This window comes from Lodderomyces beijingensis (genome assembly GCF_963989305.1).
Source record: "Lodderomyces beijingensis strain CBS 14171 genome assembly, chromosome: 2".
NCBI lineage: Eukaryota > Fungi > Ascomycota > Pichiomycetes > Serinales > Debaryomycetaceae > Lodderomyces > Lodderomyces beijingensis.
The window spans coordinates 1,267,171-1,287,620 of record NC_089971.1 but is presented as its reverse complement, the minus strand read 5'-3'; the positions used below and the strand labels follow the sequence as shown (position 1 = coordinate 1,287,620).

General features: G+C 44.9%; 6 protein-coding genes across 6 annotated transcripts; 4 read left to right on the top strand and 2 right to left on the bottom strand. All coding sequences in view use genetic code 12, as the record gives it.

Moving 5' to 3' along the window:
- Positions 1–210: 210 nt before the first annotated feature.
- LODBEIA_P16970 (uncharacterized protein) lies at positions 211–6,861 on the top strand (the record flags this gene model as incomplete). The annotated part of the gene is made up of 1 exon (XM_066971613.1): positions 211–6,861. One exon carries the CDS (start codon positions 211–213, stop codon positions 6,859–6,861), a length of 6,651 nt encoding a protein of 2,216 aa, XP_066828635.1.
- A 295-nt stretch (positions 6,862–7,156) lies between these two features.
- Positions 7,157–8,674, top strand: LODBEIA_P16960 (uncharacterized protein; the record flags this gene model as incomplete). Its single annotated transcript, XM_066971612.1, has 1 exon — positions 7,157–8,674. The coding sequence occupies one exon, from the start codon at positions 7,157–7,159 to the stop codon at positions 8,672–8,674; it is 1,518 nt and encodes a 505-aa protein (XP_066828634.1).
- Positions 8,675–8,742: 68 nt separating this feature from the next.
- On the bottom strand, positions 8,743–9,909 carry LODBEIA_P16950 (uncharacterized protein; the record flags this gene model as incomplete). The annotated part of the gene is made up of 1 exon (XM_066971611.1): positions 8,743–9,909. The coding sequence occupies one exon, from the start codon at positions 9,907–9,909 to the stop codon at positions 8,743–8,745; it is 1,167 nt and encodes a 388-aa protein (XP_066828633.1).
- A 155-nt stretch (positions 9,910–10,064) lies between these two features.
- Positions 10,065–10,529, top strand: LODBEIA_P16940 (uncharacterized protein; the record flags this gene model as incomplete). Its single annotated transcript, XM_066971610.1, has 1 exon — positions 10,065–10,529. The coding sequence occupies one exon, from the start codon at positions 10,065–10,067 to the stop codon at positions 10,527–10,529; it is 465 nt and encodes a 154-aa protein (XP_066828632.1).
- Positions 10,530–11,992: 1,463 nt separating this feature from the next.
- LODBEIA_P16930 (uncharacterized protein) lies at positions 11,993–16,462 on the top strand (the record flags this gene model as incomplete). Its single annotated transcript, XM_066971609.1, has 1 exon — positions 11,993–16,462. One exon carries the CDS (start codon positions 11,993–11,995, stop codon positions 16,460–16,462), a length of 4,470 nt encoding a protein of 1,489 aa, XP_066828631.1.
- Positions 16,463–16,632: 170 nt separating this feature from the next.
- LODBEIA_P16920 (uncharacterized protein) lies at positions 16,633–18,348 on the bottom strand (the record flags this gene model as incomplete). Its single annotated transcript, XM_066971608.1, has 1 exon — positions 16,633–18,348. One exon carries the CDS (start codon positions 18,346–18,348, stop codon positions 16,633–16,635), a length of 1,716 nt encoding a protein of 571 aa, XP_066828630.1.
- Positions 18,349–20,450: the final 2,102 nt, after the last annotated feature.

Sequence of the window (20,450 nt, the reverse complement as noted above, 5' to 3'; positions counted from 1 at the left end):
CGTCTCTCAGTTTTCAATTTTCAATACTCAATTTTGGCAGCAAAATGATGGCATTAAAGACAAACCCATCCATCTGATCCAAGATACATTCTTGACATATCTATCTATACCTCTACAGAACTATACATACCCCAGTTAGGAAGCTGCTAAAGGAAAAGAATAAAAAAAAAAAGAAAAAGAGTTGAAACGAATAAGTAAAAAATTGAGACCATGCCATCTACATCCAGAGGTGGCTTCAAAGGCTCAACCACTGCCAGGTATGTCAAAAGTGAAAATCGCAATGGTAAATTCAAAACTTCCGAGTTTAGGAACCGGCAACACGCGCCGGTTGACCCCCATGTAGCAAATAACCCCATGCTCAATGACTCGATACAAAGAAAAGAGTTGGTGTCCCGGATAGACCACATGGACTCGTTGATGGGGTTTGACCGGTTGGAGCACGGAGAAAATGACGGAAATAAACCACGCAAAGGGTGGTTGATTAATATGCATGCCACAACGATACCGAGCCAGAGCTACCTTACTGGATACTCAGGGGTGGACTACTACTTTCTCGATAAAGAAGGAGGAAGCTTCAAAGCTACTTTGCAGTATGATCCGTACTTTTTTGTTGACATCTTGAGCAATGAGTTCGAATCTGAAATTGAAGAATGGTTGCGGAAATTTTTGGAGAGCTGCCACGTAAAGAGCTTTGGCAGCGTCATCAAGGAAGACTTGTCCTTGCCCAACCATTTGCTAGGCTTGAAAAAGAGTCTCATCAAGTTGACCTTCCACAATATCAATGATCTCCTAGCTGCGAGACGAATGCTTGTCCCCATAGTCAAGGAAAACCAGCTAAATAAAGAGTCAAGAGATGTGTACACCATGGCTAACGATGTCGATGCTAGCGACCCCTCGAAATTGATCTCCGACATCAAGGAATACGATGTCCCCTACCATGTTCGAGTCTCGATAGACAAAAATGTCAGGGTGGGCAAATGGTACAATGTCTATGCCAAGCATTCCAAAGTGGAACTTGTTGAGGACAAGACGTTGATTGCATTTGCCGATCCCGTGGTGCTAGCGTTTGATATCGAAACCACCAAGGCACCTTTGAAATTCCCCGATGCCAAGATCGATCAAATCATGATGATATCGTACATGATTGACGGGGAAGGATATCTCATCACCAATAGAGAAATCATCTCGGAAGATATCCAAGATTTCGAGTATACTCCAAAGCCAGAGTACCCTGGTTTATTCACCATTTTCAACGAACAGGACGAAAAACACGTTTTGTTGAGATTTTTTGAGCACATTCGTGATGTACGACCTACAGTCATTGCCACTTTCAATGGTGATTTCTTTGATTGGCCCTTTGTTGAAAACCGAGCGAGATTTCACGATCTCGACATGTTTGATGAGATTGGATTCGCCAAGGACAATGAAGACGAATACAAGTCCAAATACTGCGTCCATATGGACTGTTTCCGATGGGTCAAGCGTGATTCGTACCTTCCACAGGGTTCACAGGGTCTAAAAGCGGTGACCAAGGCCAAGTTGGGGTACAACCCTACAGAGTTGGACCCGGAGTTAATGTGCCCTTATGCCTACGAAAAGCCTCAGCTTCTTTCCGAGTACTCGGTTTCCGATGCAGTGGCGACATATTATTTATACTACAAGTACGTTCATCCATTCATCTTTTCATTGTGTACCATCATTCCCTTGAACCCAGACGAAGTGCTCCGCAAAGGTACAGGTACTCTTTGTGAGATGTTGCTTTCGGTTCAAGCTTACCAAGGCAACATCTTGCTACCGAACAAGTATACCGACCCCATTGAGAGGTTTTATGATGGTCATTTGTTGGAATCGGAAACATACGTCGGTGGACATGTTGAGTCGCTAGAAGCCGGCGTGTTTAGAAGTGACATCCCGACGCATTTCAGAGTTGACCCAACAGCAATCGACGAGCTTCTAGGTAACCTCCACAACTCGATCAAATTCTGCATAGAGGTGGAAAATAACAAAAAGATGAAAGACGTGGACAACTTTGATGAGGTCTACAACGAAATCAAAACAGCTTTGCTAGACTTGCGGGACCGCCCAGTGAGAACTGAGAAACCGTTGATTTACCATGTGGATGTCGCGTCGATGTACCCTAACATCATGACGTCGAATCGGTTACAGCCAGACTCGATGATATCCGAAGAAGACTGCGCTGCTTGCGATTTCAATCGGCCAGGTAAAAACTGTGACAGGAGATTACCGTGGTCATGGCGAGGCGAGTATTACCCAGCGGAGATGAACGAGTACAATATGATCAAAAGGACGTTGCAGAATGAAGTGTTTCCCGGACAAAAACCATGGTTACCCGAAAGGACATTTGATGAGCTCACATATGCTGAGCAGGCCTCAGCTATCAAAAAGAGAATTAGTGCATATTCGACAAAAGTCTACCATCGGGTCAAGCAAAGTAAAGTTGTTACACGAGAAGCCATCATTTGCCAAAGAGAGAACCCCTTTTATGTCGATACTGTGCGAAGCTTTAGGGACCGAAGGTACGAATTTAAAGGTTTGGCCAAGGTCTGGAAAAGCAAAGTAAACAAGATTGACCAGTCCAATACCATTGCGAGAGATGAAGCAAACAAGATGGTTGTCTTGTATGACTCTTTGCAGTTGGCACACAAGGTCATCTTGAACTCCTTCTACGGTTATGTCATGAGAAAAGGATCAAGATGGTACTCGATGGAAATGGCTGGTGTAACGTGTCTCACTGGTGCAACCATTATCCAGATGGCAAGAGCACTAGTTGAACGGATTGGAAGACCCTTGGAGTTGGACACAGATGGTATCTGGTGCATCTTGCCCAAAAGCTTTCCCGAGAATTTTCAACTCAAATGCAAAGATGGTAAAAAGATTCTTTTGGAGTACCCGTGCTCCATGTTGAACTATTTGGTTCACAAGGATTTCACCAATGACCAGTACCAGGATTTGGTTGATCCCGACACTTTCAAGTACAAGACAAGGTCAGACAACTCCATCTTTTTCGAAGTTGATGGGCCGTACAAAGCGATGATTTTGCCCACTTCAAAAGAGGAAGGCAAGGGGTTGAAGAAAAGATACGCCGTCTTTAATGAGGATGGATCGCTTGCGGAATTGAAAGGGTTTGAGTTAAAGAGAAGAGGTGAGTTGCAATTGATCAAGAATTTCCAATCGGACATTTTCAAATTGTTTTTGGAAGGAGACAGCTTGGAATCATGCTATCAAGCGGTGGCTACAGTGGCCAATAACTGGTTGGATGTGCTCGACACCAAAGGAGGAATGTTGGAGGACGAAGACTTGATTGAGCTTATTTGTGAAAATAGAAGCATGTCGAAGAGCTTGGCCGAATACGGGGATCAAAAATCCACCTCCATCACAACGGCGAGGAGACTAGGCGAGTTTTTGGGCGAGGACATGGTCAAAGATGCCGGGTTGGCAACAAAATACATTATAAGTGCCAAGCCTCTAGGTGCGCCAGTTACCGAAAGAGCCATCCCCGTTTCCATCTTTTCGTCAGAAAAGAAGGAATTTTACATGAAGAAATGGTTAAAGGATCCATCGTTGTCGAAATTCAGTCCGAGGGACGTTATCGATTGGGAATATTACTATGAGAGATTGGCCTCGGTTGTTCAAAAGATTATAACCATTCCCGCTGCGTTGCAAAATGTCAAGAACCCTGTTCCAAGAGTTGCCCACCCGGATTGGTTAAAGAAAAAAGTGGAGCAAAAGGCCAACTCTAAGCAACAAACTTCCATCTCTACGTTTTTCGGTTCCGGGACAACAGACCAAGTCAAGATTAAGGATATTGAAGATTTTGGAGAAATCGATGGCGAGGCAGCAGCAGCAGCAAAGGCGAAAATCCAGAGCGTGAAATCACGCAAGAGGAAAGTAGGCAAGGCCCAGTTGGCTTTAGACACAGAAGCAGAAGAAAGGAATCAAGCGGTATTGAATGGGCCGTGTCCTTTGATGACGGAAAATTATCATGGCTTTTTGAATTATCAAAAGGCAAAATGGATGAACCAGTCTTGTGAACGGGACAGGAGGAAAAGACTATTTGGAAGCCAAGCGCAAAGTGCGCAACGATCAACGGTGGGTGGCATGTTTAGAAAGCAAGCTGAGAATCTTGCAGGTACCAAATGGGAGATATTGGAGTATAAGCCGGACCCATTGAAGCCCGGTGATTTGAAAGTTTACGTTTCTGCCTCGGACAAGATCCACACCTTTAATTTTCATGTCCCCAAAAAAGTGTATGCTTCTTTCAAGGCCCCGCTCACTTCAAGACAGACTATCCCTGGTTGTGAAATTGAATCCTCAAATGCCATCTTGCCCAATGGACACGATAGTATTAACTTGTACAAGTTGACAATGCCTCAACCAGTTTTTCAAGAGCAAATGTCCAACGTGGAAAGTGTATTGCAGAGCTCTAGTATATTGGGAATCTACGAGAGCCAGATCTCGGCAGTCGAGAGAGCAGTGATTGATTTGGGCAATTCTGTCAAATTCGATGACACCAAAGTCGGTGCGTTGGGCAAAGGATTGAAGAATGGGTTCAACACAAAGGAGTTGCTCAAGGTGGAATCTGAAAATTACTTGAAGAGATTTGATATGGACATTGTCTATTTACTCCACATTGTCACTAGCAGCTACGAGTATTATGCTATTTTCAAATCATGGGACAATCACTGCGTCATGTTTGTGTTGAAGCCCACTTTGAATGCACAGGAGTTGCCTGCTAACTTTCACAAGATATACTCCGAGCTATATCAAGAGAAGAAGGACAGATTGGATAGAGTGAGAAGGATTCTCGAGTATCCTCTGGAAATGTCGAGCGAAATCTCGTACTACCATGACAAGCTTAAATTGTTTCAAAAATTGAACCGTGCAATTGGGAAGTTGCACGAGAGCAGAAGCAACAAGTCCCTATTTGCAATCCAGTCCCCTTACGCTGACAAAGTTCTTAATGGGTTGAGTTCCACACTGGACTTTCCCACCGTGAAAATGGCAAGCAGTGAGCTCTCATTGCCTGCGGTGGGTTGGCAAAATCTAATCTCGAAAAGAGTAGTCAATCACTACTTTGCTTTGGGCTCTTGGATCCAAAACTTGATAGCTTTGGCCAAATATGGTGGCGTTCCGTTATGTAATTTGCAAATTCAAAACGTTGGATATTTGATCGATATCGAGTATGCAAGAAGATTGACGGAAAACAACATTGTTTTATGGTGGTCCCCCAACTTGTTACCTGATCATGGCGGGTTTGAAAATGATCGCGCTATAAACCCTGAGAACTTGGAGTTTCCCGTCATCAACAACCCCGAGATTTACGAAACCGCGTGCTTGGAGGTTGAGATTGGCACGCTTACCATCAACACCATCTTGACGAGCTCGTTGATCAATGAAGCCGAGGGAACTGATTTAGCTGACGACTCGGTGCAATACGACGACAACAACAACAATGGCGCAACTTCGTTTGCCGTTGATACTTTTTCAACCCCGGCTCTAGTAATATTGCGAGCCATGGTGAAAGATTGGTGGGATGATGCATTGGCAAACAACTCCAATGCTGACTCAGTGATGAACGCGTTGATTGCATGGGTGCAGAAGAGGGACTCGTATCTCTATGACCCATCGTTGCATTACCACGTCCATAATTTGAGTTGCAAGGCGTTGATGCAGTTGGTGAATGAGTTCAAGAGAATGGGATCGCAAGTGATATTTGCGACTCGGACAAAATTGATTCTTGAAACATCCAAAATATCAGTGGAAAACTCTTATGCATACGGTCAATACATCTTGAAAGCAGCAAGGTCCAAGCCGCTTTTCAATTTTCTCGACTTGAACATTGTCAAGTACTGGGACTTGTTAATCTGGATGGACGAATTCAACTATGGTGGACGAAGCTGTCTTGAAATCACCAGCGAGGAACAACAGAGTCTAGTCGTTGAAAATGTCTGGCAATTGAAGCAATACTTGCCTATTGTGTTCCGAGAAGAGTTTGATGATTGGCTCTTGATATTTTTGGACGCCTTGTTTCAACACAAGCAGACGCATTTGATGGGAATTGGCAACACGCAATCTGCAACTCAGACTCCAACGCCGAGGGTCACTCAGATTATGCACATTCTCAACGGGCAAAAGAAATTGCAGACCAAGGAAATCAATGAAGAGGACTTGAACGAGGGCGTTGTTGAGCATTTCAGAAAACCATTGCTCAAGAGAGTTGAAAAATTATATCGTCGTCAAATTGAGGCAATCTTGAACCCCGAGTTCAAGATGGAATACGAGTTCCCCACGCTCCCTGGCTCGCACCTTTCAATGCGCAACCCTGCGCTTCAGCTTGTCAAGTTTATTTGCGCCGTTTTCCAACTCACAAAGAGAAGAAACATTGAAATGAGGGTCTTGCGCAAGGAGTTGTTGCAAGTGTTTGACGTGAAGGAGTTTAGCAAGCAGGCCATCTTTACAAACCCGAGCACATCGCTCATCATCCCGCATGTCATTTGCGACTATTGCAATCAAATTCGCGATCTCGATGTGTGTCGAGAAGATGTCGACAATGTGTGGAGCTGCACGTCGTGCCGCAAACCATATAATAAGATTGCACTTGAAGAGGAAATCATTGCCCAGTTCACGCAACTTTTCGCCGATTTCTATAATCAGGATTTAAAATGCGACAAGTGCTCAACTATTAGGAAACGCAACTTGGACTTGTTTTGCAATTGTTCTGGTAACTGGGTTGAAACTATTACTTACGAAGAAGTTGATAAACGTGTACTGATTTTTCAGAATGTTGCCAATTTTTACAATTTGCAGCTTCTCAAGGGTTGGATTGAGGAAGTCTTATAGAATCTTGATAAAAAAAAAAAAAAAAAAAACAGAAAACAACCGCTTGTATAGAAATATTTATCATCGACTTTGTATTCTTTTAACCAATCTGGAACAGCTCCCGTTGAATGAACTATGATTGGTTTCTCTAGGCCTTGTTTGATTCTAGGGGTGGTGGATGCGAAGAGGTTCGAGTTGGCCCGATCGCCACTTATTACACGCGACCCCTCAAACAATTGCAAGGTATTATTTTTTTCATTTCACCTCGGAGTCCAAACCAAAGACAGTAAACACCATCAAGTCTCCCAATGAAAAGATGAGTTTGTCGCGAGAACAACTAGCCCAACTAAAGCAAGAAGTCACCGAGCGGGACTTCCAAATCGACAGTCTCAACGCTTACATAAACCAAGAAGCAGAGCTATCCTCGCCCTGTGTTTTAGTCTACAGCTTCAAACCCGTGGGCAAGACACTCACGGTATCGGCATTTCTCGAGACATTGGGAGTACGAAATACAATTGTGCGATGCGATGAGTGTGTATCGAGACAAATGCTACTTTCGCGGTGCTTTGCGTCCATTCGAGATGATTGCGGCTGTGCTGAAGATGGGTCTGCCTTTGTGCCTGCGTTGAGCGACGGCTTTTCCGCCCTCTTGACGGCATTGGAAGAGATGTTCAAGCTGAACAAGTATAGTAAACACCATGTTTTGGTGCTAGATCGATTTGATCAGTGCTTTGAGAATTGTGATTCCATGTTGCCTGCCATCAGCCGGTTCCGGGAATGCTCCAAAGTTCAGAACTTGAGTGTGGTTATCATTTTCAGCGGAGCTATACCGCGTGAGGTTGTCACTTATTCCAACCCCAATGTGTATTTTCCCGAATACGACGAGGACCAAGTTGTGCGGATCTTGCAGCGAGCCCGATTGTGTCTGTTTGAATTTGAAGTTGGAGGTGGCAGTTATGAAGTGGATTTTTACAATCGGTATGTTCGTGTTGTAGTTGATACGTTTTTCGACTATGTGGGCTCGGACGTAACCATGCATCTGGATTTAATTTTGAAGTTTTGGGATCGGTTTATTAAGCCTGTGCAAGATGGGCGTTATTGCATACATGAATTTGTCAAGTTGTACAAGGAGCAGGTGGAGATCTTTACCACGCGAGATGATTTGATTTCGAATTCAAACGTTAGAGAGTACGGTGCGGAAGAAGAAGAAGAAGAAGAGGAATTTGGAGGTGAAGTTGAAGATGGCGATGGCGATGGCGATGAAGATAAAATTTTTGGTCAAGAGGAAGTCGAGAATTCCAGGTATGGCAGTGTACAGGATCTTCCCTTGCATTCTAAATTCATCTTGTTGGCGTCATATTTGGCCTCGCATGGCAACCCACGCAATGATCTCCACAAGTACTCCAAAATCAAGGTGATGAAATACAAGAAGCGGGCGCTGAAGAAAACACGGTCTAATGACATTGACTCACGTTTACTAAATGCCAACTATGTCGATTTGGAAAGAATCCTCGCGATATTATCGGTGATTTACCAGCATCTGGCCCCGCTGTTGAATCAGTCAGATAAACAGGATTTGCTTTATCTCGACGACGCGGTGCTCGAGTTGGAGTTGCAAAAGGAACAGGAGAAACTGAAGTTCACCTTGACGAGAAATATCGACTTGAATTACCAAATTGCCACTTTATTCTCCTTGGGGTTTTTGAACAAGACGCAGACTTCCGACATCTTGGCTGCACGAGTCAGATGGAGGTGCAATCTTGATTGGTCCACTGCGGAAGCCATTGCCAAGTCGGTAAACTTCCCAATCGCCGATTTCCTAGCTGATGAATAAAGGAAAAAAATAGAAAAGAAGACTCTTTCTTTTAAATTTTTTTTTTTGTCTTTTTTCTTTTTTTTTTTTCAATCAACGGTGAAGTATAGGCGCTGAATGTGAGTGAATTCATCTTCACCGAGTTTACGAGCTTCGACGCCATTATTGAAATACGAGTTTTTCCAATGATGCATTTCGTAGCTAGAATAAGGGCCGTTGACGACATCGTCCCCGAGCCAGCGAAACTCCCATATTTTCTCTCCATAATCCTCGTCGTCATTTTCGTCGTCATTTTCGTCTTCATCTTCTGATGTTTCGCGAGGCCGTTTAAGCAGCTGGGTTCGAGCTTTGTTACTGTATGCTTCACCGGTTCTATTCTGGTAGTTCCGCATCAAGGCCTCGCGCGGCATGTCGTATACGCTATCGTCGAAATGCCTAGATAGCATTGAGCACAACTCGGTAATTCGTGCAATGGTAACGTCCTTCCCTTTCTTGTGCCCGTGCACCTCCCTTTCCTTTTGGTTCTTCGTTTTCTTCTTCTTTTGCAATTTTGCAAGGGAGGTATGCAACCTCGACAATGCCTCCGTCGAGCTTTCAGCAGGCTCTAACAATTCAATCAAATCCGCAAGCATTTCTTCCACGCGGGGGAGGACCATTTTTCCATCTCGTGGTGATTTCGCCTTTTGTATATCTTCTTGTTTTCTTTTCCGTTGTGCCAAACGGGCCTTGCGGATTTCAGATCTATCGAATCCTGCTAGGTATTCATCTTCGTCTGCGCCGGACTCGGGAGACGACGGGTTGTTGCGGATGTAGTTTCCCATTTCGTCGAATTTGCCGTTGGCTTCTTCTTCTTTCATGCTGAATGATTCAAATCTAGGCTCGTCATCTTCATCATCTTCGTCATCTTTGTCATAATTCTCGAGCTCTGCGTCTGAATGGAGAGAGTCTGCTTGCACTGGGGCAAATTCAACTCTTTTTTTCTTACTTTGAGCAACTGTTTCTTCGTCTTCATCTGCAAACATATCATCCTCATCGTCTTGTTCTCCCGACGCGTCGTCATCTTGCTTTTTCATGGAGTTTAGTTGACCATTGGTATCGACCATATAGTCATCATCATCATCATCATTGGCGCTCCCTATTTGCTCCAATTGCGCTCCGGTTTCAGGAGCTTGCTCGTCCTCGGATGACGAGTCAGACGCATATTCTCGATTCACGCCGATATTTCTGAGATTCTTCCTTGCACCATTTGAACTCATCAAATTTCTTCCATCTGTCAAACTTTCCTCCTCTCTAACGCCACCACCAGCAAAGAACGAAAAACTAAAAAAAAGAGGTTCTGGTTGGTGCAACTTTTTTTGCACCGCGCGGCATCTCACCTCCCCTCAAAAAGCAGAGACCCCAAGTGTTGACCATGCTGGCAGAAAACGACAACGTCGAAATAGACATAGATGAAGTGCTAAACCTTGAAGAAGAAAGCTACAAGCTCGGTTTTGATGAAGGCACGGCTGAGAACGCCAAACAGCAATTGATGGAGGGGAAACAGTATGGATACCAAACTGGATTCCAGAGGTTTCTCATTGTTGGATACATGCAGGGCCTAGTTATCGATTGGGAAGAACAGGCACACGCGTATTCTAACTGGGCTCAGATCGAACCACGTGTCAAGCTGCTACGTCTGCTAGTGTTTGATATACCTACGAGTAACGGAGATGACGAAGTAGTGGAGTTTGAGACGAAATTACACAAGGCTAGGAACAAACTAAGCGTTGTTGTTGGCCTAACGAAGGAGCAGTGGAAAGTTCCCGTGTTGGACGAGTTGGCAAAGGAAATTGGCGGAGAGTTGCAAGTCAGTGAGAACTTGGATGAGATGTGGTGACTCTATCGCAAGAAATTAGTCAAATGCGTCATCGATTGAATGTTTTTTTTTTTTGTTTTATGTTTGATATTTTTCCAGGCCAGTCTGGGAACGAGTCCCAGTTGAGACGAGGTGCCGTGCGCTTGCATTGTTGAGAGCGGGCTGTGCAAATTATAACTTGATAACGAGAGCACGGCCTTCTCTCTGATCTGCAATGGTGTTTTTTAGCGAGAGAGCCACATTTCAAGGTTTCGCCGCTGGACTAGTTCTTCAGAGAGTAGACTGCCAAAGACGTTGCCGCATCGAGATTCCGCCCATCCCGCTGCCCTTGTTGACTCCAAAAAGAAGAACAAAGTGGGTCTAATCGAACTAATAGCCCTTCGTGAGCATATAGAGGAGAGTAACGAGAGCGCATGTATGTCCAAATCGGGAAGGGAATCTGGAGATTCCGGATAATTCCGGATAATTCCGTCTTTCCGCTTCGGCAGAAATTACCCGAGAAACAAAAGCGCCATCCGGGGTTCCTCTGAGTGAGCCTTCTCTTCTCTTCACTGCTGGTGTTCAACTTTGGTCCCTCCCCCCCTCCCCCCAAGATGCCACCTACTCTCTTAGAGCAGACTACTGAAAGAGACTCTGAAAGTTCCAGCGGATGTCCCCTCATTTTTCTTCTGCTGGACAAATTCAGGGGTTCCCCGTGCAAGCTTAGCATCCACTGCGTGTTCCGGATGAGTCAAGATACCAATCACAACAAACACACATATATACACACCATAGCACTTGACACACGATAGCACCTGTGGAAGTGGCCATTGTACTGGTTGGCCGAGGCCACAGGTCATTCAAATCCCACTTGTCCTCTCCTATATCTCCCATCTCGCGAAATTCACCCCTAAACCCCTAAACCCCTAAACCCCTAACCCCTAACACGTCCATCGCGAGTTCACTTGAGACGAAAAGCACCGTCATGTGTCTGAAATTTTCCTTGCGCCTGTAATTATTTTTCACCCACGCTGGCTGAGCTGGAAAGAGAACAGAGTGCAGAGATCAAAGTGCAAGCCCAAGGCAAGAACCCCATCAACATCAACAACAAGAACAACGTCCAGATCCTGTAGCCCAGGGCTTCTCTGCCACATGGTATTGGATACCATTTAAATAGAGGAAACCGCGGCGTTAGGCGAGCCAGGTGGTGCGGGGATAAAATGGCGCCGCTTGCCGTGTTGGGTAAAGGCGGCGGAATTAACATCCAGAGCCGTGCGAGTTCTGCAAAAGCAGAAAAAATAAAGGAGAGAGATTACCACAGCCTACATGGGTCGTTTTTGGCAGCAAATATAATTGTGCTGCTAAATTGCATGGATATTTAAGGCTTGGGATGCCACCACCAGCATGGGTTTGCCTTTTGATTCAGGTAAAGTCGCAGCAGCATCTGATAGCAGCCGCGTCTTCATATATATATTGTTGTTGGCAGAAGTGTCGATCAGGAACAAATGGATGATGATTTGAGTTCGCTAGAGTTGGGCAACAACACCTACAGACCTCAAAAGAGACTTTTGACGCTGCTAATACCCAAGAAGTACTACCCGATCCCCAAAGAGGATGAGCGTGCGCCTTACCCGGAAAGCTCGAGTAACTGGGTATCGAGGATTTTCTTTTGGTGGGTGTGGCCGTTGATGACAGTTGGCTATGCGAGAACTTTGCAGCCAAATGATTTGTGGGAGTTGACGCCCGATATGACGGTTCAGCGTTACCATGAGATTTTCGACTTTTACTTGCAAGTTGAAATGGCCCGCGCGGAACAAAACCATATTGAAAAGAAATGCAAAGAGAGAAAAGAAACGGTTGCAAACAGCTCGGTCTCGCCCCACGACGACTTGCAAGACTTTCTGTTGCCCGTGATGAGTGTCTTTACCGTGTTGTACCTCACCATGAAGCGCCAGATCATCATGTCTGTTGTCATGTCCTTGTTGTCGCTTTCAGGGATGTCGCTAACGCCATTATTGACCAAGTATTTGGTGCAGTTTGTAGAGGAGAGAAGTTTGGGAACGACATCCAACGTGGGCAAGGGCATTGGATATGCCCTTGGAGTGGTGGCGTTGATGTTGATTTCAAACACGCTCTTTACCCATTATTTCTACTACAGTGGGCTCATGGGCTCCCACGCCAAGGCCTTGTTGACCAAGGCCATCTTGAGAAAATCTTTCAAGCTCAATGCCAGATCGAGACACAAGTATACCCAGGCCAAAATCACCAGTATTATCACCACCGATTTGTCGAGAGTCGAGATTGGTTTCTTGTTTCAGCCTTTGTTGATCTGCTTACCAGTTGCCATAGTTATCGCCATTGTTATTTTAATCACAAACATCAAAGTGGCGGCCGTGATTGGTATAGTGGTGTTTATCGTTTTCCTCGGCTTCATGTCTGTTGGTGCTGGGAAATTGTTTGCTTATAGGGATGTGGTTAGCAAAATCACCGACAAGCGAGTCAACTTGATGAAGGAGATTTTGAACAATTTGAAAATGATCAAGTACTACTCCTGGGAGCACCCCTACCATAATAACGTCACTCAAGTACGTGGCCAAGAAATGCAAATGATTTTAAAGATGCAATCGTTGAGAAACATCATCTACTCCTTGGCGATGACCTTGACTGGTATCTGTTCCATGATTGCTTTCGTGATTCTTTATGCTATCGATGGCAAGACAAGCTCTCCTGCAAACATGTTTTCGTCAGTGTCATCTTTTGAGATTTTGGCATTGATGGTTTTCTTTATCCCGCAAGCTTTGTCAACCACGGCCGATATGATTATGGCTTTTAGACGAGTTGGTGCGCTTTTATCAGCACCTGAAGAACAAGTTTACCCTGGCTACAAAGTATTGGATGATCCAGCGGATAATGTTGCAGTCAAGTTGAACAAGGCTTCTTTTAGCTGGGAGATTTTCGAAGAGGTGGAGGACGAAGATGAGACTCCCCAGCAAAAGAAGGAGAGAAAAGCTGCTGAAAAGAAAGAAGCGAAACAGGCTAAACGGGATAAAAAAGCTGCTAAAAGGGCTGCCAAAAAGGCTGCCAAAAAGTCAGCTCGAGAAGAGTCTAAAAATAATAGAAACAATACTACAAAAGAAAAAATTAAAAACAGCGAAGCTGTGCAGTTGGATGAGTTGGAGGAGATTTCTCTAAAAGATAAGGAAGCCACGAGCTCGTCTCCAGAAGACCAGAGTGATGGTGAAAAAATCAACTTTGCCGGGCTCAATGACCTCAATTTCGAGATCCAAAAGGGAGAATTCATAGTCATCACTGGTGTCGTGGGGTCGGGGAAATCATCGTTGTTGAGCGCGATTGCTGGATTCATGACGTGCGATGGTGGAGAGATTGACATCAATGGCTCGTTGCTACTCTGCGGGGCGCCCTGGATCCAAAACAATACTATTCGGGAAAACATCACATTTGGTACGCCGTTTGACCAAAAATACTACGATGATGTAATTTATGCGTGTGCTTTGAACGTTGATATTGACAATTTGGAAGGTGGAGATTATACCGAAGTTGGAGAGAAAGGTATAACCCTTTCCGGAGGACAAAAGGCGCGCATCAATTTGGCAAGGGCAGTTTACGCCAATAAGGAGATCTTGTTGATGGACGATGTCTTGAGTGCCGTTGACGCTAGAGTCGGTAAGCACATCTTGAACAACTGTTTTCTTGGCTTGCTCAAGGAAAAGACGAGAATTTTGGCAACCCATCAGTTATCGCTCATTGGCTGCGCTGATAAAATCATCTTTTTGAATGGCGATGGATCCATTGACATGGGCGAGATGGATGACTTGCTTAATAGGAACCAGGACTTTAGCAACCTCATGAAACATAGCAAGTTTGAGGCGGCTGACGACGGAGTCGACGCGATAGAGGAAGAAAATGGAAATCAGTTTGATGAAAAAGATTTGGGCGTGACTGAAGAAGAAAAAAACCAGCTCGAGTTTGTTCCCAAGTACTCGAGGAGTATGAACTCGACCCAGGAAATAACCAGAAGAAAAGTGAATGGTGTCGAGGTTGAAGAAGAAGAAGATGACGACGAGGAGTACCGAGATTACAACTTGAACAAGGACGCCAAAAAGGGTAAATTGATTGTCGACGAAGAACGAGCCGTTAACAGTTTGAAATTTGATGTCTACAAGAACTATCTTAAGTTTGGTTCAGGTAAACTTGGCCCTTGGTTGTTTCTCGCCATCTTTGCCTTGTTGTTGACCATTGCCACATTCTGTGACATTTTCACCAACACGTGGTTGTCATTCTGGATAGCTCAGAAATTCCCAGGTAGACCAGCGGGATTCTACATTGGTATCTACGTCATGTTCAATATCCTTTGGGTCGTGTTCCTTACGGTGACATTCATTGTCTTTATCACGGGAACCACAGTCTCGTCCAAGACCATGAACCTCATGGCCATCAACAGAATCTTGTATGCGCCCATGTCTTTTATGGACACCACTCCAATGGGAAGAATCTTGAACAGATTCACAAAAGACACCGATGCGCTTGATAATGAGATTAGTGATAACTTGAGAATGTTGTTCCAGTCAGTTGCCAAAATGATTGGTGTTTTCATCTTGCTCATCATTTATTTGCCATGGTTTGCCCTTGCGTTGCCGGTTATTTTCGTTTTCTTTTTCTTAATTGCCAATTTTTACCAAGCTTCGAATCGTGAAGCCAAAAGACTCGAGGCGATCTTGAGGTCATTTGTATACAACAATGTCAATGAAATGTTGAGTGGCATGAACACCATCAAAGCATTTAAAGAAGAGGCTCGATTTGACAAGCAGGGTGATGTATTATTGAACAGGGCCAACGAGGCAAGCTTTATTGTCAATGCAAATCAACGGTGGTTGGGTATCCAATTGGATATCTTGGCCGAGGGTATACTCTTGTTGATTGCGTTGCTTTGTGTCAATCGAGTTTTCCGCATTTCGCCGGCATCGGTTGGTTTATTGATGACGTACTCGTTACAAATCACGGGTGAGTTGAACAACTTGTTCCGAGCATTCACCATGGCTGAAAATGACATGAACTCAACCGAGAGGATTTGTCATTATGCATTGAAATTGGATCAAGAAGCGCCTTATCAGATTGACTCAACCAGGCCACCGGCATCTTGGCCCGAACATGGTGGAATTGAGTTTGTCAATGCCAACATGAAATATCGAGCCGGCTTGCCATTGGTTCTCAAAGACTTGTCACTTAAGATTGCCCCTTCGGAGAAGATTGGTATATGTGGCCGTACTGGCGCAGGCAAATCATCAATCATGACTGCGCTATTCCGGCTCGCTGAACTCGAAAGTGGAGAAATCAACATTGACAATATCAACATTGCCAGTATTGGTCTCAAGGATCTTCGTTCTCATTTGTCCATCATTCCACAAGATCCCGTGCTTTTCAACGGTACAATCCGCTCAAATTTAGATCCATTTAATGAACACACCGATGATACATTATGGGATTCGTTACGTCGTGCTGGTATTGTTACACTGGAAGAAATCGCCGTTTTCAAAACGCTCGATCCAAAAGACGAAAATGTCGAACTTTCCAAGTTCCATTTATACCAAACTGTTGAAGACGAAGGGGAGAATTTCTCGTTGGGGGAACGACAATTGATATCATTTGCGCGTGCTTTAGTGCGCGATTGCAAAATCTTGATTTTGGATGAAGCCACTAGCTCGGTTGATTACGAAACCGACGCCAAGATCCAACGCACAATTGCCCTGGAATTCAAACATTGCACCATCTTGTGCATTGCTCATCGATTAAAGACCATATTGAACTACGAACGAATCTTGGTTATGGAAAAGGGAACTTTAAAAGAGTTTGACACTCCTATGAATTTGTTTAATCGTGTTGGTGGGACTTCTGTGTTTAGGGAGATGTGCGATAAGCTGAATATCGTCAGGGCAGATTTCGAAGCGGTCCACTAGAGATGTAAAAATTGAGTATTTCTTTAACTCCTTTTTTGTTTTTCTTTTATTCATTTCATGTTGCTCGATGTGAATAGATATATATATATAGATATAGATGTAAGATTTATAGATAGACAAAGACAAGTTATTTTTTTTATTAAAAAAAAAAACTGGGTTTGAATGTTGGTTCAATCGAGTTTTGGTTTCTTTGAGTCGTCCTCGACAAGGCTTTTTTCATTCTTTGAAGAAGAAGAAGGAGAATAGCTCAAGTCGGTATAATTGGGGAAATGCGTGACATACCAGTAATGAATCTGGCTCCAAGGGTAGGTCGTGTGGTTATGTCCACCACGGTTATACCATGAGACACAGCCACCCAAGGGAGTACCAAAGATGCTCAGCTTCAACTCATGCTGGATGTCCTTGTGCCATGTGTCATACGCTTGAGTCTTCACCACCACGGATTTCTCCTTGCCTTGAAGAATTGGCTTGGCGACTTTTAAATAGAAATCAATAGCATTTTCAATCGACATAACCACCGATGAGTGTCCCGTTCCGGCGTTGGGACCTGACATCAAGAAGAAATTGGGCACCTCCTTCACCATTATGGTACGATACGCAGTTGGGCCCTCCCTGGACCAAATCTCATTCATTGATGCGCCCGAACTAGTCATCACGGGCAATTGCAATGATTTTTCAAGGTCGTATCCCGTGCATGCAACAATGATATCACAAGGGATCAACTCGTCATTTTCCAAAATGACCCCTTCCGGTACAACTTTTTTGATTCTCTCGGACCTGAGGTCGATTCTAGGGTCATGCAAGGATGGAATGTAGTTGTAGTCGAATATCATCCGCTTGCATCCAATGGTCCAGTCGGGGATGATTTGCTCGTGGTACTTTTTTGGTGCGTGTTTCTTGACGTACTCCGTTGACGAATGTGCCCGGACCCGGCGTATCCAATTTGCAATGTAACCGTCTCCTTTAAACTGGAGAAACTTGCCCTCGGCGATGGCAACCACGAGCAAGCGCACTGCAAATAAGCCATAGTAGCTGAAACTGAGCAACCAGTAGAGCCACATCAATGCCGCGGGAAGCGGCGGCAAGATGTAGTGCTTTGAGCGGAAAATCTGGGTGATGGAGCCGGCATTATATTGGGGGTCATTGAGCAACGCGGGCACGGTCTGGTTGGCGGAGCACCCGTTGCCAACCACCACGACTCGCTTACCCTTGAAATCAACTGAGTGGTCCCATACTGCCGAGTGCATGTATTTCCCTTTGAACAGATCCAATCCTTCAACTTGCAAATGCCGCGGATGGACCAAGCCGCCGGAGCACCCGAGGAGAATCGAGCATTTGTGCTCCAACAATTGGCCCGTTTGCATGTCGTGTCCAAAGAGAGTCCACTCGCCCTGTTTGTCATCAAACACGCAGCGGTCAATGTAGGTTCTAAATTGGACCTTGTCTCGCAATTTGTACATGTCGACAACGCGCAACAAGTACTCTTCCATCTCGTATTGCGGAGGCTGCAACCTGCTCCAGTTGGAAGCTAAAGCGAATGAGAAGGAATACCACAACGCGGGGATATCAGAGGCACAGCCCGGGTAAGTGTTGGCGTACCACGTGCCGCCAAAATTATCGTGTCTCTCCAAGATTAGCAAGTCGTGCTCGTTCAACTCCTGCATTGTCTTGATGGCGGCTCCGATTCCAGCAAATCCACCTCCAATTATGCCGACCTTAGATCTCGTTTGGATGGGAGGTGAGCCCGCATCGGTTTTGCCGGTGGTTTTGGCGTTGGTCTGTGACGTTGTTGCATCGGGACCTAGGACACTGAGGGAGTCCTGGTGTTTGATTCTGAACTTCTCGGGTGTAGCGTGGGACTCCTTGGTTAGGGTTATGGTGGACATATTTTTGGATAAAACTCTGCTGAGGTGGAAGGGGAGAAAAAGGGAGTCAAGGAAGAAGGAAAACAGACCTGTGCAAATCGTGTTGTTTAAATAGACCACGAATGCCCCTTGTCCTCCTTCCTCGTAACTCCCCCCTGTTCACCCCTTGAAATAACTCATCTAGTTCTTAGAGTCTAACTTTAATTGACTAAAAATGTGGGGTACCCTTTGGCGGGGAGGGAAAGTTGAAGATCCAGCTTGAAACCGCGATTGATGCGCGGTTTTCACCGGCGACTGCGAGGCCAGCCACTCTCTTTGATGCTCGCCCTAACGGCAACTGGGAATTGAAGCCTTTTGGAGCCTTTTACCGGGTGGAATTTGAACATTTCTCGTAAAAAGAAGCTGAGCAGTTTTCGTGAAAGAAATGGGCAGGGCTGGTGCAAGAGTGAAAGATAACGATAAGAGCTGCAGGGGGTGAGGGGGGTTTGGTGTGTGGTGTGAAGGAGTTTAGACGGAAGATCGTGGGGAACCTTATCTCCGAGCCGAGAGACTTGGGGACCAACCTTGTGGGACATGAACCCAGAGGCCTTTCACCACTAGATTTTTGCACCCACCTCATCTTTTGACTAATTTCGATGTAAGGGCCAGTTGAGATTGGTGACAGGTGTTTCTTCAAACTGATTTTCGGCTAACGAATTTAGAGGTTATAGTGTTTTGGATGAAATTTTTGGCCCCAAGGTGTAACTGCGGGTTTGACTGGGCCTTGCTCTCTACCAAAACCTGTAGCAACCAGACCAATTGTTGATATTGAAGTGCTCGTCCACTGGCTTAGTTCTTATTGACACTTGCAAAGCACTTTTCTCCTCACCCCAGTTGAAATTAAAAAAAAAAACACGCAGAAATTGTGCATGCTCCTTGCCTTGGATCAAACGAATTAATTGCGGAAGACGAAAACACTTTTTTCAACTACCAATCAAGGTCCGACGGCCTGTATAGTCCGTCAAGGAAGGGACCAATTGAACTGTGTCTCTAGCCTTCTCTATGAACAGTTTTGTTCGCCATGTGACCTCCCCCCTGGCAAGTATCTTTTCACTCTTGAGAGACTTTGTGCAGTGTTTGGAGTCTCCTTGTTGCGAAACATGAAGAACGTGGCCCCCACGTCTTGCTGCTGCAATTCTGACTTCAAAGGGTTCTCCACAGTTTTTGATTCAGGGTGTCCAACTTTTGACTTTCCGCTTGCTTGAGTGGTTGGACTTCACCCACGCAAATGAACGACAATTTCAACATAGCACAACTTTTTCATTTAAGCATAGTCTAGCTGTGCAAACAAATGAAAAGCTCAGTCAGAACCCTTTCTTTTTTCTCGGATTCATGTGAGACGTCGAAATCCACCAGGTTTTAGTATGCTTGAAAGTGCTGCGAAAAAAAAGAAAAAAGAGAACGGAATTTTTCCAAGAAAACAGACACTACAAGTTTTTTTTAAGAGGCAGTTTGAATTCTCTTGTTTAGAAGTGGCTTAGTTATGGGTGTTTTTACAAAATCGGGTCTTTCTTGAATCATGGCCAATCTAGGGGGTGGTGTATTTGCAGGTTCGTCTCGTTATCTTGAGACATCAAACGTGACACAAAACCATAGCCCCCTGCAACCATTTTTTTTTATTTTTTTTTTAGGGAGTTGTTGAGGGTGGTCCTTCAAGCTTTTCTCGAGTTTGCTTTTATTCCCATCTTGAGTTAAAGAATATTATCCGCAAAGCGTACAGTAGGGCCTGGGGGGGAGATGGGGAAAGAGGAGGAGCAAAAGGAGTGGGAGGAAGAAAAAGTGAGGAGGAGGAGGGAGCTTATCGTCTTTAACTTTTATGCTTTCCCTAGCAAACAACGCCAAAGAAAGAAAACCATGCAGCGTCCTCAACATTTAGCCGCTTTGATGTGGTCCCTGTCTCGCTTGATGCCAAAGTCGATCGAGGCATAACGTCGTTGCAACTTGCCAGCTATTCTCTTCTGCAAGTGAAAATCAAAAATGGCCACTGGCTCTTTCAGCGTGTAGGCAAGCTCCGAGGTTACACGACGACAGCGAGACTGTAGAGTGGAACAAAGAGACGAAGGGGAGGAAACGGAAGGAGGCAA